Here is a 25,135-nt window from a genome sequence, read left to right as displayed (position 1 = left end):
TACGACTATCTTTTAGTGACTTCCATCACCTCCCTTTTTGTCACTCTATCTGTAACCTCTTTGTCTTTCTGTCTTCCTCTCTCTGGTTTCTGTCTCTCTCACTCTCATAGATTCCACAGTCACCCACTCACATCTTCCCACCCTCACAGATAGCCACGCAGGCTGAGAAGCTAGCACAGTCCTCCACCCTGCACTGCCATGCGCTGTGCTTGCACGCATGCACTCCCACTCACAATTATAGTGAAGCGTTAGAAAAACCAGATGTCAATTTGGACTAAATCTGATCCAAGTTAGAGGCCCCCGGCCTCAAGGCTTTGTTATTCTGACTGGTTTCTCAATCAAACGTGTGTACAGGAACTGACAGGGGTGGAAAGAAAGTTGGAGAGGGCAGGTACCTCCAGTCGGAAGTATCTCCATCATTACAGGCCTACATTCACTGCCTTAGTGCCTCGCAGCATTTACAAAGGGGTTTTTTTTTCCACCTTCGCAGACTTTTACTAGCATCATATAATATACAACGCAATTTAAAAGACAACAGCTGGCATTTAATGCCCACATGTTAGTGTTTTCCATCTGATGATGATGATCTGTTCACACAAAGTATAACTTACACTCTGCACAATTGTCCAACTGGTGCAATTTAGGCAAGTCTGGGCAAGGACAAGTTAGACAGGGAGAGTTGTATAAGTGAGACTTTCCATTTTGTCATCCTGGAATTCACGGTGATAGATGGGAGAGCGAGTCAGTCATCCTTAACGCTGTCACAGCTGGGAGTGAGTATAGAAGAGTTTAATGCTTGAAACAGTTCTTCGTTAGCCAAGAGTTCGGTGGATTTTATCAATTCTAAATGTGAACAAGTGCACACTTCTCTCTAAAGTTCACGGGAGGACTTGATTCCTGGGTTTATCTCTACATGTTTCTCCCATTTCAACTATCTTAGATATGAAAGCATGCAAATAACGGTTCAATTGTTCAGCAATGAAACCGTGAACCTGTGAAAACACAATTTCATATTTAGAAGGGAGAAGACGGTGAACATTCAGACTGATACACTGAATGAACCCAAATCATGTAATTAGATTAAATGGCGAAGATAAAAATCTGCAGAGATCGCTGTTGTGAAATGACCTGTAACTCCAATGTGTTGCCTTTCTAGATAACTGCTGAAGAAATCTCCTTTTTCATCGTACCTGTAACCGTGTCTCACATTTTGTTTGCAGAGGGGTTTTTAATGAGACGTAGCATTGTTTTGGTGAATTGTTTCTATTTAGATCATTTCTTCTTCTTTTTCTTTCTAATTCTAATTCTTCAGTTACCCAAAACCCTGTTTGTTGCATTTTCTAAACACACGGGCTGTTTTCCCTTCGTCCTCAGGCCAACCACAAATATGTGCAGATTTCAAGAAGTTTCTCTGTGATTCTTTAGAGCGCAGAAAAAAAAGAGGGGAGAAAAAAAAGAGGCTAAACTGCTGTGGAGGTGGGATATGCTCGTTGCTGAGGGAGCTGCATACCTGCTCTTAGATTCAGGGGGTCGTGTGGTTCAAATCCATCAACACTATGTTCTAAATGAGCCTCCCACCCGACATCCCCCACTATGATGGATCGGTGAAGAAGTGAACAAGTATGGTATTCTCCATCACATTGATGCAATTTAGAGGAGTCAATAATGCTCCAGCCAGATTCTTGGCATAGTCAGTGCTGTGAAACGCAGTGGGAAGGAGTTTGTCCCGCAGAGGAAACTGGTTAATTATCAACAGTGGCATCACTCTGGCCCTTCATCTCCTCTCTCTTACATTCTTCAGCCCACTCCCCGCTCGAATTCCTCAGGTGACCATCTGAGGTGTGTCACCGGTGAAGAATGAGCCAAAGAGAGGGAGTATTTGCATTATTTCCTGTTGCTTTGGGAACGTTACTGACCTCGCCTCAGCTGACCTTTAATTGTTCCTGTTGCGTCTCTAAGGCCCGCTGATTTTAGTAACACAGGATTGTCAGCAGACTGCATGCTGTCTTTTCTAGGTCCAAAGAACCTGCTCAGAACTTTTCTATTGAAGGGACAAAAACAAAGACATGAGTCTAATTACGCTTGTATGCGAGCACTTTGCCCTTGTCAATCCTTTGAATTTAATGACTGCCTGAAATGTAGAATTCATGGACAACACCAAATTCTAAGCCTTTATTGCTCACATAGCTTAATTGTGGGGTCTCTCTGCCTTCAGGTTGCTCTTTATTAACTGAAAAGTCTGCTCTTTCTGGGGTTGAGATCGGGTGACTGACTTGGCCATCCAAAATATCAGATTTCTTTGTCTTGAGAAACTCTTGGGTTGCTTTTGCAGTAAGCTTTAGATCGTTATCCGTTTGCAGTGTGAACCTCTGTTTCAGCTAAGCAGAGAGTATAGCTCTGTACACTTCACAATTCATCCTTCATAGACATATGGACCATGCCATAACACCTACCTCCAGCCTTTCTGACAGAAAATCATGGATCACGAGCTGTTTCTCTTGTTCTTCATGTTTTTCTCTTCTTATCATTATGGTAAGAGATTGTTTTCAAAGCCTAATCACTGGTAACCACGGGTTTGTCCCTGGTTGTACATTCTCTGTATTTCTATTTCTATTAGATATGTGCATTTTAGTTGGAGTTGCTTTTCTTAATTATGGAAATAATTCTGTTCTGGTCTTTCAGTCCTTTTGGTGTTACTGAACTGAAGTAGCAGATTGTTGATTTGGCCACTGCCTCCGTCTGTCTGCAATATCTCAACATATCAAACAACACCTTTAACCGCCTTGAATTAAAGCTGAACATCTGCACTTTAACTGACTTAAAATCCACTGTGGTGGTGTACAGAAGTAAAATTACACAAGTTGTATTTTTGTCTATTACACAGTCAGGTCTATGGACCTAACTGTGTAATTCGCTTGCTAATCAAACAGTGTTCGCACAACATTTTTCTATTAATACCAAACCGATAAGGCAGCAGCAACAGCATGACTGAACGCACCGTGGATTGTGTTCCTCGTCAGCAGAGGAGGTCTGCTACAGAACCCAGGCATGAGACGTCTGACAGCGATTAACACAAAAATGGCAATTACAGTCGACTTGACAACAAAAGCAGTTTGCCAGTAAATGAAGGAAAATCTGGTACTGGTTCTCTAACTTGGAAAGCACATGTTGACTCAATCATGTTTTTCAAAAGGTTTGGTGTAGAGCTGGGAAACAGTTTTGTTAGTTATTAAGAGAGCTTTGGCTGCATAGTCTGTAAAGATTAATGCAGATGAATGGCACAGCAGTACCGAAACATGACTCATTTTGGTTGCCGTTGTTTGGCATCAATGTTAACAAGGATAACTTTTTCCCAGGCTGCAGGATTATTTCCAGGGCTCTTCTGCGGAGTGGATGGAGGGAAACTGAGCCATAAAATCTAGAGCAAGATCAGTGCAGCTTCCAGCAAATGTCGCCTCCTGCCCTTTTTAAATATGCATCTCTGTCTGTCATGTTGTTATTTTTCTGCAGACGGCTCGTCCAACTTTGAGGCCCATTCCGCGCCCACCGATGACCAGGAATGATGAGACTGGTGAGTTTATGTGACACCAGACTTGGATTTATTCATTTTCAGTTCATCATTTCATGCAACCCCCGTGTTTTTACAGGTTCTTTTGAATCAGCCCCTAGCGAATGTCAGTGTCTTTAATAAATTTATTTTACTTTCAAAGATAGAAAATAAGCTCTACACTTCCACATGCTGACACAGGCTCACCTGCCGGGTATAACTAGAGGAGTTTAATGGCGCCACATGTTGCCACTGAGGTCATATTCGTTTAAAGTGCATAGCTGAACCAGTCCAGGCTCGTTAGGAACAGATTTGCTGACAAATGTCTCCATCTAGTGGTCAACAGTAATGCACTATGGAAGCTGAATTATTTCTCATTGAACAACAAAAATGTCATTTCGCGGGTTTTTTTTTTTGCTTTCATGATGAATTTATACAAGAATGTATTCAGAACGATGTATCCTCATATACTAGCAGTATCTCACATACTGCTAGTATAAATAATAATTTAACTTCTGTATGTTAAAGACTTAATCTACACCATTAGTGGTATGTGTACTAATTAATAAAGGGGAAAGTGGAAACCATCAAAAATCACAGTATTGATAATTTTGTATGTAAAAGATGGAAAAAGCCAACCTCATGATGATTTTTTTCTTCTCTTTTTTAAGAGTCAGGAGAAATGTTATTTGAGAGAAGCACGTGCTAATCTGTTAGCTAAACTTTGATTATACACCATTAAGGATACAGTGTCAGTCGATGGACCCACGTGCTCACCATCTCATGACAGAATTTACGTCACTCTGGCCCCAGTTGATCCGACTCTGAGCTGTAGAAAGTATAATCAAGGGCTTAGACTAGCGGTCCCCAACCTTTTTTGCGCCATGGACCGGTTTATGCCCGACAATATTTTCATGGACCGGCCTTTAAGGTGTCGCGGATAAATACAACAAAATAAAACTAGTACCGCTACCGAAAAAAGAAAATTTATTCATAACACACGTGAAAAGACCCAGGAAAACCGAGTAAACGATAAAAACGATGACAAAATAAAGCTGAAAACCTATAAAAACCCTGAAAACTATACATTTCACACTTGAGCCTCAACTCTCGCGGCCCGGTACCAAACGACTCACGGACCGGTACCGGGTTGGGGACCGCTGGCTTAGACTGTATGTGCACAGTCCAAAAACACACTTACATACTCAAAGTAGTGCAGAGTAAGAGACGAATAAAATGCGACATGTTCAGTCATCAAGCCTGAAGCACAAACTGCTTGAAAGGTCTATATCTCACAGCAAACTATATCATTTTCAAACTGCTCTAAAAGGCACAAATGGCATAAACAAAGTCTTAAGGTCCACTTTGTGACTGGAATTAACAGATATGAAACCTAGTAGACTACAAGTTGTTACAGCTGCCTGCATCTGGACACCTGCCCAGGAGTTAGTGATGTTGGCCACTTCGCCATTTTAAAGTGCTGCCCTCTTAAGCTACAGGCTTTCTGTATTGTCTGGCTTACCTTAATCACCAGTTTATCAACACTTTCCTAGTTATGCTTCATCTAATCTTAAAGTCGTTCAGTTTACTTAGCTCAGCTGTTTACTAGTACATACTGCCCTCTGATGGTGTTTTTATGTAGTGTGCTATAATACATTACTTCAATTCAGCCAAAATATGTTTGGATTACTAAGCACTCTGTGTACTCTCACTGTAGTACTGCCCAAGCCTAACTATCGTTGCATTTTCAGGTAGGCTGCAGATCATGTCCAAGCATTATGTTGCTAATGGCTCTGGTTTGCACCCACGCTTGATGATGACAAAACAGTAACAAAACTTTTGACACAGGAAAAAAAAAACTGTTTACTATTAGAGCTTAATGAACAAAATGTTTGGCTTGTGTCCCAAAACTACTTTGTAGCTGACTCGAGGAATTCTGGAAACGTCATTTACACTGTATTTTTATATTGTGTTCAGCAAGGGACTCCCAGTACGTTTCACTTTCTGTGGAGTCCAGCCCCTTCCTTCGCGGGCCACAAGGTGGGTTGAGGGGAGTTTTAAAAACACAGACAAAGCATCCAAATCCTGCATCTCTTCTGCTGTCTGTCGAGATGCTCTGCTTATGGCATGTGTAGCTATCAAGCACGACTTCACATGGATTAAACATGCAAACAGGTACAGGAGTGCATGCATATACGTAAATGCTTCTGAATTCATTAACGGTGGTGAAATGTTAAAGTTTGGGCATTGATGGCTGTAATGCCCTGAAAAACTACATTCACAGAGAAATTTAGAAGAACTAAGAGTGAATGAGCAAGGAAGTGGAAAAAGTTAATATTTAAGAAATATTAAATTTCTTAAACAAATTAGAGAACTGAAGACGTGTGCAGGAATAGTTTCCTGTTGGCTTGGGCTGCTGATGCTGTTTCTTGTGGCATTATTTTATTCCAGCTATTTTTTTTTTCTTAAACCTGGAATACTAAAGATGTTCTTGCAGTGGGCATCATTTTGCTGTGCATGTGAGCACTGTTAAAAGTGACCAGCTTCATGTTCAAACTGAGAACAGTTGGAGGTCAAACCCGGTCACACGTGAATATCATCATGGTATCTGTGCATGTGGGTGTGACCACCGTTAAACCTTTGCGTGGCTGAAAATTATGGCTGTGCACACACACAGATTCATGCGCCATCAGGCAAAAAGTAATTTTCTTTTACCCCTTCCTCTTCTTTTGGGAGCAGGAAATATCCTGTTTATTGTTTGGGATGTGGGATACAGTCGTTACTCATTTTTGAGAGGTTTTCATGAGGATATTAACGACTCTCCCCTCTGCTGTTGTTTTTCTCGGGCCAGTCGAGGCTAAAGGACAAAAGGGCGACAAAGGGGACAGAGGAGAGAAGGGAGAGAGGGGTCCAGCTGGGCCGAAGGGAGAAGCAGGCTCCAGCTCAAGGAGTGGATCCCGTGGAGACAAGGTTTGGACTCAAAGACACGTTTCAGCCTTTATGGTGGATAAAATAAATGTAGTTACCTGGTGATGCTTGAAACAGTTTCTTATTTAAGGCTTCCTGAAGGATGCATGTTTGGACAGCACAACCGTTTGTCTGTAGAATAGTGAGTTTTGGCTTAAAATTGTTATTTTTATATTGGGTTATGAAGTTATGTCAGCTTTGTTAGTTGTAATAATGTTTGTCCACGTTTTAAGGGCTCAAATTAAATGAAAACGCTTTCACGGCCTCACTCTATGTGCTATATCATTAAACGATCGTTGATGAATGAAGCATACATTAGTGTATCCTTTCCTTATCTTAACATAAGTTGTTACTAAGAGCCACACTTCAAGAGCCTTACCATTGGTTGGAAAAGATAAGAGTAGCAGTGAAGAAGATGTGGTAAAAATACCCTGAAGGAACACTAGAGGGTGCAGCAAATTTCTAATGGAATATCAACACATTACTGACAGTCTTGTATTTTGTTGATTGGCCTATTTGTGCTACTGGCAAACTAATGTACTTTATCACATTGGGGGGTGCTAGATGTTGTTGATATGCTGAAAATAATTAATTTAGCACATTGCTCTGTGTTTGCAAGGGAACATAATATATAATATAATTAAACATTTGTGGCTATAAATAGAATGACAGGATGCTTTTATAAGGTGCTGTTGGATAAAATGGGCTGTTTTTAGCATCTAAGTGGTTGCCAAGCATCATGGTGATATAATAATGTCCAACATAGATGAGAACCTTCAGGGGCTTCAGAGATGGACGTGTGTCCCAAGTTTGGTTGCTTAACTTCTGATAGTCTAGAAAGTTTTTTTAGGCAAAGAAACAAACACTCTGACAGACAGCTTCATGCGTCATAGTTTTTATTTTATTCTGAAAGAAAACTACATTTGTGTTCTTATTTCGTAATTGTGAAAGTCAAAATGCACAATGATCACGGAAAACGAGAAAATCAAAATGAATCTATACTGACCTCATTATCTTCTGCCATGACACACATGCATAAAGTGAGGTGATCTAAATTTATGCACAGGCAAAATTGTGAAACTGACATGCAACAAGTGAAATATGATCATGTGTAGCATTTTTTTTAAGTGAATGTGGTTTTGATTCTGGATTTGATTTCTATTGATGCCACCTCAGCCACAGTATGAGACACTGGGGATGTGCTTCATGCCTGCTATTTTTTCAGGTCTAAATAGAGAAATTGTTTCATCATTGACTTTACTGTCTCTTCTATTTTCAGGGAGAATCTGGGACAAAGGGAGAAAAGGTAAGTAAGAGATTTCCCTCTGGCTCACTTGTAGCTCTATGATTTTGGTCGCTGAATAACACAAATGTAATAAACTACTAAAATTAAATGGGTGTGCCTGCTCTTCAAACCTCTTAACGTGCATCAGATTTCCAGTGATGCATTTGGGCTCTTAAGTAGCTAACATTTAGCTGTTAAATGTTAGCCACACTCCAAAAATAGTGCCTTACAAATCCAGTTTAACTGTTTGTATTGTTTCTCTAGTTGTTATCACTGAGAAGAATGTTACAGATGCACTTTAGAAAGACAAACAGTGAGAATATTACATTTCAACGTTTTTCCTGCAACAATGCTTTCCATTTCTAGGGCAGCGCAGGCTTTGGATATAAAGGTGTAAAGGGCGAGCCAGGCCCACCTGGACCCCCGGGGCCCCCTGGTTCTCCAGGACCTGCACCCGAGTATACAGTCGGCAGTGACGGCTCAGTTGTTTCGAGAGTTCCCGGGCCCAGAGGACCACCCGGAGCACCAGGACCCCAGGGAACTCCAGGAGCTGATGGAGAGCCAGTTAGTGGACTGAAAATTATTTGCTTACTAGAAAACACCAAACACAACAAATGTGCTGTTACTGTTGAACCAACGTTACTGTATCTGTCACGGTTTGCATGTTTACATATATTATTCTGATTGTTTTCACATAGTGCTGAGAGAGTGCAAAGCACCGAAACTTGAGAAAACACAAACTGATAAAATACAAGAAAACTAAGGAAGCTAATTAATCTGACAACACATCAGTTTGCTTGAATGTCAGTAGTTCCTGTTGTGAGATACTTCTACATCCTACTCACAGGGCCCTGAATTTAAAATCTGTGGCCAACCTGATTTATTTACATACTAGTCTGACTTCTAACTCATGTCATTCTTTATTCATCCTGCAGGGTGATCCTGGTGAGGATGGAAAAACTGTAAGTTGTTTTTAATAATGTATGACTTTAAATACAGAATAGGCATCTCACAACATCTCAACTGCCCTAACATGATGATTTTCTCAATACAGGGTGCTCAAGGACCTCCAGGCTTCCCTGGAACCCCAGGAGACCCTGGAGCCAAAGGAGAGAAGGTAAGATACACTGACAGGGTAACAGGAAAGGAAAAAAAACAGAAGCTGTAAAAAGAATCATTTAATGTGCACATGTGCTGAGCAGACCTACCTTGTCTTAACAAATGTTGTACCTACAGGGAGACCGTGGAGAAGGTCATGCAGGCCCGAGGGGGCCTCCAGGTCCTCCAGGACCCCCAGGACCAGGATTCAGATCTGTGAGTTTCAGCTGATTTTAGTACTTAATGATTGTTTTTAAGAGATTATCCTAATTTCAAATATATTTCAGACCTTTGAGGATATGGAGGCCTCAGGATTCCCTGATCTGGAATCTATTCGGGTGAGAAAAAAAACATTACTTCTTTAATTATCCAGGGTTTTGTTTATATATGTTTATATTGAGGTGAAAGTCTAAATGTAATGAATGTTTTTGTTTTGTTTTTAAATGCAGGGTCTACCTGGGCTACCAGGTCCACCAGGCCCCCCCGGACCACCTGGTCTTCCCGGCGCCTCTACAGCTGAAACAGCATCGAGTTCTGCAGCATTTGGACCACCAGGAAAAGATGGAGCACCTGGTAAACCTGTAAGTGTCAGGCTCACAACATGACTAATTAATACATATATCAACACTCAAACTCTCTGAAGTAACTTCTCAGTCTAACCAAATATCAATAATCAGCTAAGAATGTCTATCTGATCCTAATCTTTTGGCCTCTAGGGCTTGCCTGGCATACCAGGTACTGATGGCAAACCAGGAGCTCCTGGTCCCAATGGGGAGAAGGTAAAGACTATGAAGATAACGGTTTCTTCTCTAAGAACTAAATAAATCTGATCTAAAATGACATTTCGTCTAATGTGTAATAAACGCTAGTTTATTAAAGTGTGCAGTAGCTGCTGGGGTTCAGATATCAAGAGCAAAAATTAAAATCCAGAGAGAACTGCAATAAAAAACGTTTTCAAGCTATGCTAACTAGCTTTGACCTTCCAAGTGTTGGATAGAAAGGAATGTGTGGATCTCCGGGCTTTCTAGTTTCCCCTCCGGACTGGACAACTGGTAGTCCTAAATTTTCCATAGATGTAAATGCGAGTGTGAATCCTGAAAGACACTGGAAGCCTCTACAGGAAGTCTCCGAGAAATTTCAGTGATTTGGTGGTGTGACAGGTAAGCTAAGTGTTGGCGATCCAAAGTACTTGGTACTGGATTAAACGAATCTAAATTCCAAAAAAGATTCATCTAAGCTGAGTACCACTGGGAGCAAAGGATACTGTGACACATGACACAAACGCTACTCATTTCAACCAGAAATATTAGGGGTGGGAAATACAGTAGCAAGAGTTTTCTATGCAACTATATCCTTAAATGTCTACTGGCTACCAACTATAAGCTACTAAGCGAATGCTGATGAGTAAATTGCTCAGTCTTTGGACAGGCATTAGACACAACATGTCCACAGCCGCTTTTAGATTTTCTGAAAGTAAGAAAATTGTTCATAGTTCTTATTTCAAGTTTCTATTCAACTTTAAATGGTGTTGATAAGTGTTGTCACTGTGTTTCCTAAAATAGGGTGATGCTGGCGAGCTGGGTCTTCCAGGAGCAATTGGAGAAAAGGTGTGAATTGATGACCTGTTTTTTTTTCTCTCTCCTTTCCTTTTTAAAGATTTTATCTCAAAGTTAGTGTCATAAAGTGCTCTTGATGTAACTTGTTTTAGTAATTAAAAATTGTTTAGACAATCCTGAGAAGAAGGTAAGTACATTTCAAAGTTTATGGCACACTTTTGGGATCTCCAACTATGTAGAGGCACCCACAGGATAACCAGTATGTCATGTAATACTTCTAAAACTTTTCCTATCCCTTTCTCTTCCTCAGCCAAGTTCCTACTTTTCTTTTCTCACCAATCTGCTGCCTCACTATTTATCCTCCTCCTCCTCTCCTAAGCCTTCCCATCTGCAGGTAACTGGGCTCCAGCGTGTCAGTCATCAAAGAGGATTTGTGTCTTCTAACAATATGCAAATGTCTGTCAAATACTGTCAGTTGCAGACTTGACTTTAAGTCTAATCTGAGAATTGGATGTGTTTTATTTCACATATTCTGACATCTAAATTTAGTCCCAGGACAGTGAGCATGGGTTTTGTGCAAAACAGTGTGTGCTTTGAAAACTCCTTCCAAGTACTCTGATGGCTGCATGTTTAGTTTTGGATGATACATGATGCCAATTAATTAAAAACACATTGTAGCTTTATTTATTCAATTCAGTTTTATATATATATATATATATACAGTGCCAAATCACAAAAACAGTCACCTCAAGACACTTGTGAGGCGACTGTTGTTTATTATGCAGTCTACTAAGTATTAAATCTCTTATTTGCTTTGATTAATTTATTTAATTTTTGCCCTACAGGGTGCTCAAGGAGAACGTGGTTTACCAGGAACTCAAGGAGAGCCAGGATTAGCTGGTCTGCCTGGACCCAGGGGACCAGTTGGATCTCCTGGACCTCCCGGGCCTCCTGGACCAAGTTATCGAGTTGGATTTGTAAGTTATCATGATAAGGTACATTTTACTTGTATAGCACTGAATCCTAGCAACCATTACCTCAAGGTGCATTACATTCTAACAAGTTCCTATATCTTATTAGAATGTTGCTTTGTAGCTGATTTTGTCTTATTTTAAGTGTAATGAGATATTTCTACTAGAAATAAGACAAATATACTTGGCAAGATTTTGAGTTTTTGCAGTGCACTACAATAATACAGAGGAAACCCCAGCAATCAGACAACCCGCTATGAGCAAGCAGTTGGCAACAGTGGAAGGGAAAACTCCCTTTTAAGGGAAGAAACCTCAGGCAGATACGGGTTCAGGGAGGGGCAACCTCCACACTGAGGCATGACCTGATCTTTGAAGAGGTAGAGGAGGTGGGCAAGCAGAGGGAGGTCTGGTTTCTCTGCTTAGACTGCTGCGCCCATCATTCCAACCGGGATAAGCTGCAGAAAATGGATGAATGGTTGGGTGAAAGTAGACATATTTAGTTACGTATATATAGTGATTGGCTTATAAGTTAAAATATTTACTGGAAATGTTTCAATCAGTTTCCAGAGTTTTCCCCTCCCACGATCCAAAATGTGACAGACTAGTGACATGCTAGCTTTACTATGTTTCTTTTGCAAAAAACATTTAATCTCCAAAAATGCAATTTAAAATATTTCATTTGAAGGATGACATGGAGGGCTCTGCTGGTGGTTTCAATGGACGTCCTGGCATCGGAGGACCAGATGGAATACAGGTACACGTGTTCTTATCGACTTTGGAAGATAATTTTATATAAGGCTTAAATTCAGAGTAAAAATTTGAATAAGCAATAGTACTTGCTTAACCCTTTATAATACATGGAAATGTTCATTCACCGAACTGAGCACGTGTATACACCCTTATATAGGTTGTGCTGTTCTACAGTATGGTACTTGATGGGCTGGCTTCCATAAAAGAGACAAGCAGGAAGCATTTTAAAGCAAAATCCAGGCAACTTTGAAGGAACAATAACAAGGAAGTTTAGAATTAGTGAAAACAAAATATATTACCATAGAAACTGAAAATATAACAAAGTAAGTTAAAATAACATTATGTTGCAGCCCTTTTTTCATTCATAAATCAAAACAAATTACAAATATTGACTGACTAAATCATTTTAACGGTACTTGGATTAAAAACGAGGCGATCGTGGCTCAAGAGTTGGCAGTTCGTCTTGTAATTGGAAGGTTGCTGGTTCGAGCCCCGCTCGGACAGTCTCGGTCGTTGTGTCCTTGGGCAAGACACTTCACCCATTGCCTACTGGTGGTGGTCAGAGGGCCCGGTGGTGCCAGTGTACGGCAGCCTCGCCTCTGCCAGTGCGCCCCAGGGCAGCTGTGGCTACAATGTAGCTTGCCATTACCAGTGTGTGAGTGGATGACTGAATGTAGTGTAAAGTGCTTTGGGGTCCATAGGGACTAAGTAAAGCACTATACAAATACAGGCCATTTACCAAACAAACAAATTTACATATTCCTGTATATGAAGCCTAAAAAGCCCTTAAAATGGGGTAAACCTTGTATTCGATCACTGTGTAGTCATGGCAACATCCAATATACTGTTGACCACTACTGTCCTACAGTGAGTTTATGATAAGGTACTTTTTCTTTTTTTTCTTTTTAGAAATAACAAGTATGGCTTGGTAAATGCTTTTGGTGCATTCGTGAATAACTGACCTACCACCACTTGTGTTAGTTTTAAATGACCAAGTCATGTGATCCAATATGGTATCACCAAATTTCTAGAAATCCAACCCTAACAATACCTATTGAACTATATATAATGCAAGGGTTTCATCAACTTACCACAGTTAGTTCTGATATTATAACCATAAATTTTGGCGTAGGTAAGGATGAAAAACTCAATTTTCCAAATTCTGACATGGTTCTGGGCCATTGCTGATAGGTCAGATACACTAATGTCACTAGCTGTCACATAACCCGATCTTTCCTGATTGGCTAGAAGAAACTCAACCTTACAGTGAGTTATGGGATGGCCAGTTTTGATGTCCATTTAAATGATCAAATATGGTTCCATCAAGGGTTTATCAAGAGTCTATTAAGCCATCTGATTAAAAGGTTTCTGACCAACATGATCTCTCGCTTGCAGATTTCTGTAAGAATGTTTTTAGAACTGTTCAAACAATTTTTACGAGGAAACTGCAAATACATGATGAAGGATGAAGAAGCTATACATGAACTACCAAATAACCCAAACAAATATGTGCTTTCAGGGTCCTCCTGGATTACCTGGACTTCCAGTAAGTAAATTATAATTTATGTTGAGGTGGAAAGCTTGGAGTATGATCACAAATAACAACAACATGTCCTTAAATGTAATTAGTTGTTGACCAACATCCATCCAGCCAACAGTCGACACTGATTATCATTGTCCTTTGCATTAGGTTTTGCCCTCCTGCTTGCAAAACATAGTCCTACGCTGAGTTTGAAACATCAAATCTAGCTTGATGTGTTCCACATTAAGTCAAGGAAGCAAGATTTAGAAGTTCAAGTTCCTGCTCTGTTTCCTGTTTGCTGCCATTTTCTTCTTCTTCGTTTATAATTTTGTTTGCCACCAACTCAAATTGAGTGTTCTTCTGCAGGGTAACCCCGGCTTGCCCGGCAGACCAGGTGAGAAGGGTGATGGAGGTCCTGCTGGAAGAGATGGGCAACCAGGCCTGGATGGCTTCCCTGGACCTCCGGTAAAAACCCCCCGACAAAAACAACTTAATAAATAAAGATTAAATTAAATCTCTGAATTAGACAGATTAGTTGAAGAATATTTACATATGATATAATTTCTCCAAGTTTTTATCTTTATCTTTGGAATAGAATTTTTCATGTTGGCATTCATGGACAACTTGTATATTAAAACTGATATATGAAAGAAAAAAAAAAAACAACGTTTGTTGTTTGAACGTTTCATGTAATTAGGTTAGTCTGCAGACCGGTCATTTGACATACAGGTTTCTCTGTTGCTAAAGTATCTCACTCTTTGAATTTTACAGGGATCAAAGGGTGATAGAGGAGACAAAGGACAGATGGTGAATATCATTTGTAATTATGATTGCACTTGTTTTACTACAAAGCACTCATTACTAAGATATAACACGAATGATATCTCCTACCACAGTAGCCTTCCTTAACCTTCTGTCATGTTGATTATGTGATAAGCTTTCACTACTGGATGCTAATAAATTTTTTTTCCTCTTTCTTTCTGGTTTTAGGGTGAACCAGGTCGAGATGGAACTGGACTACCCGGTCCACCAGGTCCACCTGGACCACCAGGACAAATCGTCTACCAGACATCAGGCAATGTAAGTAACAAGAGATGAGCACTGCTGTTTGAGTCTGTATGAAGCTAAAATCCAAACCTGATGGTAATGTCTGCCTTTTCCACAGTTTGATGAAGTCGTTGGCAGAGCTGGCCCTCAGGTATGTTTGAACTCTGAAGGTGTTTTTGGACTAAAGACAAAGAGGAGTTTCACTTCATGTTACTTGCACAGATTCAAGCATGCTTGTGGTCCATGTCACAACCCAGAAATGTTACAATTGGTATTAACACTAACATTTTTTTATACAATTTACCAGGACGTCCTACAATTTTGTTTCCTAATGTTGAATCATGCAGCTTTGGTTACCCTCAAAGGGTACCAGTAAGTTATTCCTTCATTTCTAATCATCAGGCGAATCCACAATCTGTGGGAGAATCTCAGCCGATGGCCTTTGAAAAGAAAAAAAAACCAAAAACAATTTCAACCAACTAATGCTTATTCGCCTTTATGCATACTGCATGAAATATGCATAGGCTCTGTAATCACACAGTGGAAAAACCTGGACTTACACAATATTGCACAATAATACCAATATCAACATGTTACAAAACAGCTCTAACACTGGTATCACGGTGAGCATGGACCTGTAGATCCATACCAGCCTCGATATTTGCTGATACTGGCAAATAAGGGCCAAAGCCCATTTTGAAGTTGATGTTGGCAGCAGGGTCCCACTGGAAAAGTAAGTCGTACTCAAAAGAAACATCCAGGGGAATATTTTACAACTTCTTCTGCCATATTTTTAAATGTTTGCATTTGTGACTATAAGGAATAGTTCCCTTATAAAATGGGCTGTCAACTGAAACATGACAAACAGCTTCTACCAAGATTTATACCGCACAGCAGAGTATACAATTATGATGTTCAAAAGAAACCTCACTGCTCATTACAAATTTACAGTGTTGTAACAACTGTGGAAAAGTGACAGCCAAGAAACAAACACTGGTTTTCATTCACCTACACCAAGCAAAAGCAGCACTTAACTTCACAACCTGCATTTTTAGCCTTAATTTGTGTTAGCCATAAACTGTGTGTGGATTTGCTCATAGTTACTGGTAAACAAATGTTTGGCTGGTATTAAGGAAAATGAATAAAACTGATCTAATCAAGTTAAACAGAGGTGTGTGGTTTTGTTTTCCTCTACAGGGTGGGCCTGGTTTACCTGGTCGAGCTGGATTTCCTGTGAGTTTGCCTCTGTTACATAATTGTGTTTTCTTGCATAACTATATGCACAATATTAAAAATGTAATATGTAATTACATGAATGTGGGACATCAGATGATATCATTTTATTCTTTTGAAACAATACTGTAATGCTGTATTAGTCAGGGATTACTTTGAGATAAACACGTTTGGAGCGCTAGCTTGTATGTAAATCAGGAGGATAGGGTGTGTAGGCAGGTGACGTACCAATATCTGTATTTATTAATTTAGCCATCAACAAATGATTCTTTATACGAATGTCAATGATAAGGCCCATTATATTGGCTTATTTGCTTCATGGTAACAAAATGTTGGGTGCTGTCAAATCTAACTCATCTAATGTTTTCATGTATTTTATTGTATTTTTTTAATATATTGCAGGGTCCAATGGGGCCAAAAGGTGACCGAGGAGATCCTGGTCCTCCAGGCTATGGTGAGAAGGTAAAGTCTACATTATATGTTAGACTCTTAATTTGGCTGCTCTGATCATTTCTGTCATTGAGTATTTGTTGTCTTGGTGCTCTGTGTTCAGGGTGAAAAAGGGGAGCCAGGCTTGGTTATTGGCCCTGATGGAAATTTTCTGAATTTGGCACAGCTAGCTGGTCCAAAGGTGAGTCTCAGTGAATTTGACTATCTGGATTTCTTTCTATTATGCATTAATGTACTCATGGTCTTTGGTGTATTTTGTGATGATCATTTTGTTCTTGAAACTAATCATCCCCCCAAACCATGCATGCAGGGAGACAGAGGACTTCCAGGACCTGTTGGGCCCCCTGTAAGGTTTTCCATTTCTAAGACTTTTTTTGGTTAATGTACTGAAACTGTTTCAATTACCTTATTAAATCACCAGTCAATTGACAGCGCGTTTAATTATATAATTTATATGTGCAGGGACCATATGGGCCTCCTGGACTGAAAGGTGAAATTGGAATGCCTGGAAGACCTGTAAGTGCTTCTTTCTTATTGTTTTACTAAATACTGACCATAGTGAAGTGTATTCTATACCATTTTTTACTTTTGACCTTAGTGTGGTTTTTATCTTTTTGTTTCTATTGTCCAAGTTCAACAAAAGACAAATAAATCAATAACTTTCTCCCTTCAGGGTCGTCCTGGGATAAATGGATATAAGGGTGAGAAAGGAGAGCCAGGGGTTGGATCTGGCTTTGGCTACCCTGTAAGTATTAATACTATTATCAATACCTTAGCTTGGGAGGCTTAGCAGCAAAGATGGTTTGATGACATTGGCTTACTTTACATCCCTCAAGCCTGTATTTTACAGGCATTGTGTGACTTCCCTGCTCCCATGTTAAAGGTCACTTTAAAACACAACTGGCAATCACACAGAACTCTTGACACTGAGTGTAAATACAGAGTCACTTTCAACTTAAAAGGTTAATTTTAGCACATTATAAAAGTTTTTTTTAACCCCAACAAATATGTAAGTCTTTTTTCCCCCTTTTCTATTTTTTTGGTTTTAGCTTTCATAACTAAACATATACTGAGCATCATTAATTTGTTAGCTCTGTTTTTTAATCTTTTAATGAAACTAAATTCAACAATGACACCTTAGGTTCTAAATACTGCATTCAAGTGAACTTTCATTTAGCTAAGCATTACTAAAGCAACTTGTGATTCATTAAAAAAGAGCTGCACTTCTTTCCTCACACAAAACAACCTACTCTACTCTTCTTTTGTTTTTAAATGCCAAATGTTATGTTGCCAAACACATTTCTCCAAGAGTGGCCACATTTAATCCCAGCCAAAGCTTTACAGTCAGTTATATTAAACTCACAAAATTATTGAGTCCTCCAAAAATATTGAATATCTTTGTTTTCATTAGGGAGTGCCTGGCCCTCCAGGACCACCTGGGCCACCAGGACCCCCTAGCCCAGCCAGTCCTTTAGACCGTTTCAATGTGAGTACACAGCTTCCCAAAAATCTGGTCATGTCTCATCTTCCCTACCGATTATTTTCCTCTGTTGTTGTTGTTGATTGTTTCCCTTCTGTTAACAGCGCTATGATGAAAGGAATTATCCAGGTATGTCATCTTCACTTGTTTTATTGTTTTAGTGTGTAAAAATAAATACATTACAAAAATATATGGTCAGATTAAATTAATCAAAAAGAAGGATCACAGTAGAGAGGTTCAGTAAATATGGGAGGGGAAAGGAGGAAGGATTTTTAAAGGGTTCAAAGTGTCTGCAGAGATAAACAGTGCAATCTATGAATTTAATTTCAGTTCTGCTCCTTCAGCCTGCAAAGGATATACACTCCACTGTCAGGAGATTAAGCTTTCAAGTCTAGATTTGAAAAAAAAGAATGAAGAAGTCACTGGCAGTAGAGCACATGGCTTTCAAGGGTTCAATGATATTTAAACCTGCAGAGAGCTATGAGTAATTTTGTAATGTGAAAAACTTTGTATTTTGTGTTGTAGCAATTAAAGGAGAAAAAGGGGAGCGTGGTGAGACTGGACTTCCAGGGATCCCAGGTAAATCCTCATTTTTGAATTAAGAATAAATGAAATTTCATTCCTTTATGATTGTAAAGGGTTGTGCAATCTTTTCTGTTGACGTTTCTCACGTAAAGTCGTGCATATACTGCTTAAAGAGTTATGTGCTATACTGCGAGGGAAGTGTGTAATCTGCGATTGGTTGGGAATAGTTCCCGGAAGTTTCTGGCTCTCAATAAGTGAAATCACATACAAAGAAGGTGCTACACCAAAAACCTCCTAGTGATTGCTTTGGTCGCTAGCAGATTGCAGCTGTTGTCTGTAAATGCGCGTTTACTACTAACCCAGCAATAGTAAAATCTGAATAAGTGCAACACAAATAATCTGGATTAGAGTTGTTCCTGGTGACTAATTTCTTAGTCGACTAACCGACTAGTCTAAGACTAAGAAACACTCAGATTTAGGTTAAATTTGAGAACTGTTTAATTGAAAATATCAAAAACTAACAAAGGCATTTTTAACCATTTATTGCGTCCTCTACTCTGAACAGCTCCCAGTTAACTGAACTCCTCACCCTATCACAGGTGGGAGAGAGCCCATCCACCTTTTGGAGAAAGCTCATTTCTGCCAATTGAACCTGCAATAATAGTTTTAACAAAAACTCTGCTAACAGATTTATGGCTTTTCTCAACAACAATCTGATGGCAGATGGCTACAAAATTTTTTTTAGGAGACATTAATTTTCTGGCTTTGGGCATCAATTAATATTTTAACAATTAGATTAATGACTAGTACGTCTGGTATCAACTAGTGACAACAGCGATGATTAGTCGACTTGTTGACCTCCCTAATCTGGATCCAAATATACTGGTAGTATTGACTGAATGCATTAATGGAAAAATAAATTTTATAAGGAAAGACTCACACGTGGTCATTGTTTCAACACTTGAAGGTGGGCATGTGTGACATTTGCGGGGGTATATTTGTTGGCAAAATCTCACAGGGATGACAGCTAAACGTTGACATGCTAACCAGCTGTTTGATTGGCCCTTAGTATGACACAGACTGCTCGTGTAAAACACTGTGATTACTCACTGCAATGATTACCTTCTCCTTCATTTTGATTCTTAAACAACTACCCTGCTCTCTGAGGATTACAATGGCGTGGGGCAGTGAAACAGTTTCATTTGATTTACCAGCTGATCTACTAGCACCTGAAAAGTTGAACTATAGTGCTAAAGCCTGAAATTCGTACATGTGAATTACATGTCTTTGTGATCACACTGACCATTGTTGATCCCCGAGATCATGAACTGTCAGCACAACTATAATGCTGCATATCCAGCACGCTACACAACTGCTTCACTAAAGCATCTTTTTTTTTTTTCCCCAGGAGCATCCCCTAATGTTGATATCTACACATTGAGGGTAAGCTAGCTCATTGTTACTCCAGTCATTTTTTTTTTTAGTTTATTACTTCTTCATCAACAAACAAAGTTGAACTTCTTCTGACAGAATGAACTGAAGGGAGAGCGTGGAGAATCAGGTGTCAAGGGAGAAAAAGGAGAGCCCGGTGGTGGATATTATGACCCTCGATTTGGAGGAGTCCAAGGACCTCCAGGACCACCTGGCCTCCCAGTGAGTTCTGAGACCTTATTTGTTAATACAACCAAAAAACATTTGGCCCCGATCTAGATGTGATATTCCAGAAATTTCTGATTTTCTTTTCCACATTAGGGTCCAAAGGGAGATTCTATAATTGGGCCACCTGGACCATCTGGACCAACAGGGCCACCAGGAATTGGTTATGATGGTCGTCCAGGTCCTCCAGGACCACCTGGACCCCCGGGGACCCTTTCAGGATCATATCGTCCCAATTATCGTAAGTGTCTTTTTCCACAAAAAAAAGAAAAAAAAGACACTTCTTTATTGGGGAAAAAAACAATTCAGATTTACAGGTTTTAACCTGTAAATCTGAATTGTTTACAGGTAGCCACATCTTAATCTTACTGAATGCACTTTACTGGTTGAATACTGGAGATAAATTGCACTTCTGTTTCTAATTTTTTTTTTATATATGTAAGCTGTCAGTGTCCCTGGTCCTCCTGGCCCACCTGGGCCACCTGGAGCTCCTGGACCATCCTCTGGAGTGAGTACTATCACTGAATTTTAATCATGGCTCCATCACAAGACTCTGAATTCACAAAATTCATTTATCTGTAGAATGGCAGTTTTTGATTTATTTTTTGTACCCACCCATTCATATATCCATCCATCGTCTTCCGCTTATCCAAGGGTTGGGTTGCGGGGGCAGCAACCTAAGCAGAGAAGCCCAGACCTCCCTCTCCCTAGCCACCTCCTCCCTGGCAGAGTCCATTACCCACTGGGAACAAGTCCAACTTATTGCCCGAATGAAAACCCTATTGTTTCTCCTGTATCTGAGGTTCACTAATGGACAGACTCACCTTTTCAGCACCCTGGCATAGACTTTCCCAGGTAGGCTGAGGAGTGTGATCCCCCCATAGCTGGAGAACAACCTCCGGTCCCCTTTCGTAAAGATGGGAAACACCACCCCAGTCTGCCAATCCAAAGGTACCACCCCTGATCTCCACACAACATTGTAGAGGCGTGTCAACCAAGACAGCACTGCAACATTTAAAACATTCAGGAACTCAGTGTGAAGCTCATCAACCTCCAGGAACCTGCCACTAAGGAGTTGTTTAACTGCCCCAGTGACTTCACCCCCAGTGTGAGCCGTCCCCCTCATCCCGGGACTCTGCTCCTCTACCGAAGACGTGTCACTGGGATTAAGGAGATCTTCGAACAATTCCTTCCACCAAGCAGAAATATCTTTAAAGTCAGCACTACTCCACCTGCACTACATACAGTGCAGGTAGAGCACTGCTTTCCCCTTCTGAGTCACCTGATGGTTCAGCAGAATCTCTGAGGCAGTCCAAAAGCCTTTTTCCATGGCCTCTCTGAACTCCTCCCACACCCCAGTTTTGCTTCAGCCACTGCCCGAGCCGCGTTCCACTTTGCCTGTTAGTACCTATTGGCTGCCTCCGAAGTCCCACAGGCCAGATAAGCTTAGTCAGGCCTTCAGCCTGATGGTTAATTTGACTTCCGGTGTCCACTGTCTGGTTTGGGTTTACCACTAAGACAACAGGCACCAACCACTTCAGCCACAGCTCAGTGCAGCAGCTTCAGCAATGGAGGTGCTGAACATGGTCCATTTGGACTCAATGTCCTCAGTGTCCCTGGAATGCTGTCAAATCTCTGCCTAAGTCGTGTGTTGACATGAGCCCAACTATATCTAGCCAGTACCTCTCAACCTCAAGCACTAGCACTTGCTAGTTTTAGTAGAGATCAGTCCGCCACGGTCTCTGCCCCTGCCCGCCAGCACGCACTGTACCTTTTGTAATTTTTCTTAAATATATATGTCTGATGTATGGTGGTCTTTTTTGTGTGTATGTGCAGGTGACAGCTTTGAGATCATATGACACAATGATTGCTACGGCCAGACGTCAGGAAGAGGGCAGCCTCATCTACATCATAGACAGAGCAGACCTTTATTTGAGAGTACGCGATGGAGTGCGGCAAGTCATGGTACTTTTATCTACTTTTCAGTGCAGTGCTTTGAATTTGATAAAATCAACTTTAAAACCAGTTTACACTATTATAATGTATCACTAGTTTATAACATATGAAAAACTTAATGTAAAGCGACACTAAATGGTTGATTCCTCTCCTTTCAGCTTGGAGAGTACAATCCTTTCTTCAGAGATCTGGTAGGTTTCACAGAACCATGAAATAAAATGTTGTAACGTTCATATGACTTAATTATTTCTTCTATTTTCACACAAAGGAGAATGAGGTGGCAGAAGTCCAACCTCCACCTGTGATTCTGTACCCGCAGTCGCAGGACCAGTCCCAAAACAACGGAGCAGGCCATTACTCTGAGGGTTTCACTTTGATAAAACCCATTGAACCTCCAGCACCCACACCCGCAGACCCCCGTTACTTTCCAAAGTATGATCCCAGATTCCCAGACCAGACACACACAGGCCATACCGATGGAAGATTTGCCAACCAGCAGACGGAAAGCAGATTCCCTGTCACTCCTCAAAGACAACCCGTCCCTCCTGTGCTGGAGCCTGCTGGCCATTTCGACATACAGGGATCAGGAGTGAGTAAAGTGGATACTCAAAAGCTCAAAAATATAATAAATATTAATTTACCTTACATAGGGATGAAAACTAGCTAGCTTGCCTAAAATGAAAATCATAAAAACAAAACAATATTATGTAGAATCCCTTCTTCTTTTAACAACAGTCGGCAGACATTTGGGAACTGAGGAGCTTAATTGCTTGACTTTTGGGAGAGGAATGTTATCCCATTATTATCTGATAGAGGATTCTAGCTGCCACTTCCATAGGCTGTGAAACCCAGCCCAGGAGACGTTACGTTACTTAGATACTGATATAAACCATTAATCATGTAAAGCCCTGACCTTTGTAAAACATCTTAAGTTGTTCCACAGTTGAAGTAAAATGAAAATTTGTGTGATTTTCTTCTTGTGAATCTGTCTTTATCAGCTGCATCTCATCGCCTTGAACAGCCCTCACACCGGTAACATGCGAGGGATTCGTGGGGCAGACTTCCTGTGCTTCCAGCAGGCTCGTGCTATCGGCCTGAAGGGAACATTTAGAGCCTTCCTGTCCTCTAAGCTTCAAGACCTCTACACCATCGTCCGCAGGTCGGACAGGGACAGCGTCCCCATAGTAAACCTCAAGGTAAGACCCAACATTCCAACAAGGACAGCTGCATGACTGACACCATCTTTCTGAAAAACTGAATAAAGTCACTATGTTAAATGTTATTTTTCTTTTTCCTTGCAGAACCAAGTGTTGTTTAGCAGTTGGCACTCTCTCTTTGGTGACAATGCCAGCAAAATGAGGGAAAACGTACCAATCTACTCCTTTGATGGTAGAGACATCCTCAGGGATAGCGCTTGGTGAGTCTTTGTACCCCCCAAAAAATAAATATATTTAACACCAGCATGCGGTTGTTAACCAGCTTTCGTTTCTTTTGCTTATTTGCAATCTTTTGTTCTTAATCACCTCCAGGCCTGAAAAAATGGTCTGGCACGGATCAAGCAAGAAAGGCCACCGGCAAACAGACCAGTACTGCGAAACGTGGCGAACTGGCGACCACGCTGTGACTGGTCTGGCATCATCACTACATAGCGGCCACCTCTTGCAGCAAAGCCCTAGCAGCTGCTCCGGCTCCTACATCGTCCTTTGCATTGAGAACGCCTTCACATCACCCTCCAAAAAATAAATGTCCATTCTCCTGCTTTTTAAAAAAAATTGTCATAATTCTGGGCCCTAGCTAAACATCCATTTTACATCCAAACAGACATGTTTTGTTCTTAATTCCCTGATAACACAGCTTGTGAACATGTGGCGTCCAATGAACTGGCCCAGCGGCACTTCGCCCGGCAGGGAGACTTTGCATTGTCTGCTCCTCCCCTCCATACACGCCAAAGAGATGGGTTAAACCGAGGGGTGTTGGTCCCTTTTCTCGGGGGCATTGGCACATATTTTCTTCAAGGGGCAGAACAACAGCAGAGAAGCTAAAAGCCTTCTCAAATTTTAGCCCTTTTTAAAAATTCTGTATATTACATGTTTTTAATTTGTTTTTTAATGTTATCAGTGTCTTACCTTTTGTTAAAAATGCTATATCCATTTTTTTTCTCCATAACATAGGTATTGATGATTTCAACATTTCTTTTCCTCTGAATTCTTGTTTGGAATTGTGGGTTGTGATGGGGTACAGCAAACTTTTAAGGACTATTTTAAATTGAAATAAGATAATAGATATTTATTTTTAAATGAAGTTATGTAAGTATAAAAGAATGGAAAATTAAAAAATGCTAAATACCCTCATTTATAATCTACAAAATATGGAACATTTAAAAAAAAAATTTCTGTAAAGAGCCTGTGCCTTACTACACACACGGAAAAGCTTTACACAATAAGCGCATACTTCTTTTTTACTTGTTCTGGTGATAGCCGAGCATTAGAACAGTTTTTGCCCAGGTCACGACACTCCTGTTATGAATAATCATGTATCCAGAGGGCAAGATTCCTTCTCATAGAAATTGAGCCTGATGATTCTAAAGTGATTATTTCCCCCTTTTCGTCTTTCCACCTTATAAAAGCCTATCAGCGATTAAGCTGGAAATGATTAGCTTGCTGCTAATCTTTGTTGGAGTGATTGCTGTCTCAGGAAGCGGAAAACCGGAATAACTTTTTTTTTTGGCCTTGTCTTAAATTGCAGAGAGTAACGGCATTAATGCTACCGCTGTCTGAAACAAACCTGTGGATATCAGTGGGGGGAATTGTTTTATTATTATAACTGTGCTGTACTGTTTCTCCCAGGCACTGAATTAAAGTCTTTTTTTCAACCAGTAATGTCATGTATTGTACACAAATCTGTACACCGTGTTGAATTCTTCTCTGGAAGTCAGAGCCATGACCTTGAGCCCTCAACATTACCACAAATCAGATTATCCAGCAACAATTAATGCCCTTTTAACACTTTGATCATACGCCATCTAGTAAAACTTGAAAATTTATAGAGAAATATTTTACTTAACTAAAAAAAAAAAAAAAAGACTCGAGCCT

General features: G+C 40.4%; 1 protein-coding gene across 6 annotated transcripts in view; it reads left to right on the top strand.

Annotated features, from left to right (window-relative positions):
* The window catches only part of col18a1a (collagen type XVIII alpha 1 chain a), a 41,752-nt gene extending 16,830 nt beyond the window's left edge, over positions 1–24,922 (top strand). For 3 of the 6 annotated variants that reach the window (XM_080291176.1, XM_080291175.1, XM_080291173.1), the window contains exons 5-42: positions 3,511–3,571; positions 5,525–5,587; positions 6,399–6,517; positions 7,794–7,820; positions 8,166–8,363; positions 8,735–8,761; positions 8,854–8,916; positions 9,036–9,113; positions 9,185–9,235; positions 9,347–9,478; positions 9,614–9,676; positions 10,460–10,504; positions 11,299–11,448; positions 12,110–12,178; positions 13,694–13,720; positions 14,063–14,161; positions 14,468–14,503; positions 14,687–14,776; positions 14,862–14,894; positions 15,941–15,976; positions 16,379–16,438; positions 16,530–16,607; positions 16,737–16,772; positions 16,889–16,942; positions 17,100–17,171; positions 17,838–17,912; positions 18,011–18,035; positions 18,432–18,485; positions 19,840–19,874; positions 19,962–20,084; positions 20,184–20,328; positions 20,531–20,595; positions 21,924–22,052; positions 22,202–22,234; positions 22,312–22,632; positions 23,042–23,239; positions 23,345–23,460; positions 23,573–24,922. In XM_080291176.1, coding sequence (XP_080147302.1) covers positions 3,511–3,571; positions 5,525–5,587; positions 6,399–6,517; positions 7,794–7,820; positions 8,166–8,363; positions 8,735–8,761; positions 8,854–8,916; positions 9,036–9,113; positions 9,185–9,235; positions 9,347–9,478; positions 9,614–9,676; positions 10,460–10,504; positions 11,299–11,448; positions 12,110–12,178; positions 13,694–13,720; positions 14,063–14,161; positions 14,468–14,503; positions 14,687–14,776; positions 14,862–14,894; positions 15,941–15,976; positions 16,379–16,438; positions 16,530–16,607; positions 16,737–16,772; positions 16,889–16,942; positions 17,100–17,171; positions 17,838–17,912; positions 18,011–18,035; positions 18,432–18,485; positions 19,840–19,874; positions 19,962–20,084; positions 20,184–20,328; positions 20,531–20,595; positions 21,924–22,052; positions 22,202–22,234; positions 22,312–22,632; positions 23,042–23,239; positions 23,345–23,460; positions 23,573–23,786 — 3,300 coding nt within the window. In that variant the 3' untranslated portion in view covers positions 23,787–24,922. The remainder of the gene's footprint in view (positions 1–3,510; positions 3,572–5,524; positions 5,588–6,398; positions 6,518–7,793; positions 7,821–8,165; positions 8,364–8,734; positions 8,762–8,853; positions 8,917–9,035; positions 9,114–9,184; positions 9,236–9,346; positions 9,479–9,613; positions 9,677–10,459; positions 10,505–11,298; positions 11,449–12,109; positions 12,179–13,693; positions 13,721–14,062; positions 14,162–14,467; positions 14,504–14,686; positions 14,777–14,861; positions 14,895–15,940; positions 15,977–16,378; positions 16,439–16,529; positions 16,608–16,736; positions 16,773–16,888; positions 16,943–17,099; positions 17,172–17,837; positions 17,913–18,010; positions 18,036–18,431; positions 18,486–19,839; positions 19,875–19,961; positions 20,085–20,183; positions 20,329–20,530; positions 20,596–21,923; positions 22,053–22,201; positions 22,235–22,311; positions 22,633–23,041; positions 23,240–23,344; positions 23,461–23,572) is intronic. The other 3 variants (XM_026143761.2, XM_026143762.2, XM_080291174.1) reach the window with 3 other exon arrangements.
* The last annotated feature ends 213 nt before the right edge of the window (positions 24,923–25,135 follow it).

This window comes from Astatotilapia calliptera, chromosome 16 (genome assembly GCF_964374335.1).
Source record: "Astatotilapia calliptera chromosome 16, fAstCal68.1, whole genome shotgun sequence".
Classification (NCBI taxonomy): Eukaryota; Metazoa; Chordata; class Actinopteri; order Cichliformes; family Cichlidae; genus Astatotilapia; species Astatotilapia calliptera.
This window is presented reverse-complemented; position numbering and strand designations above follow the sequence as displayed.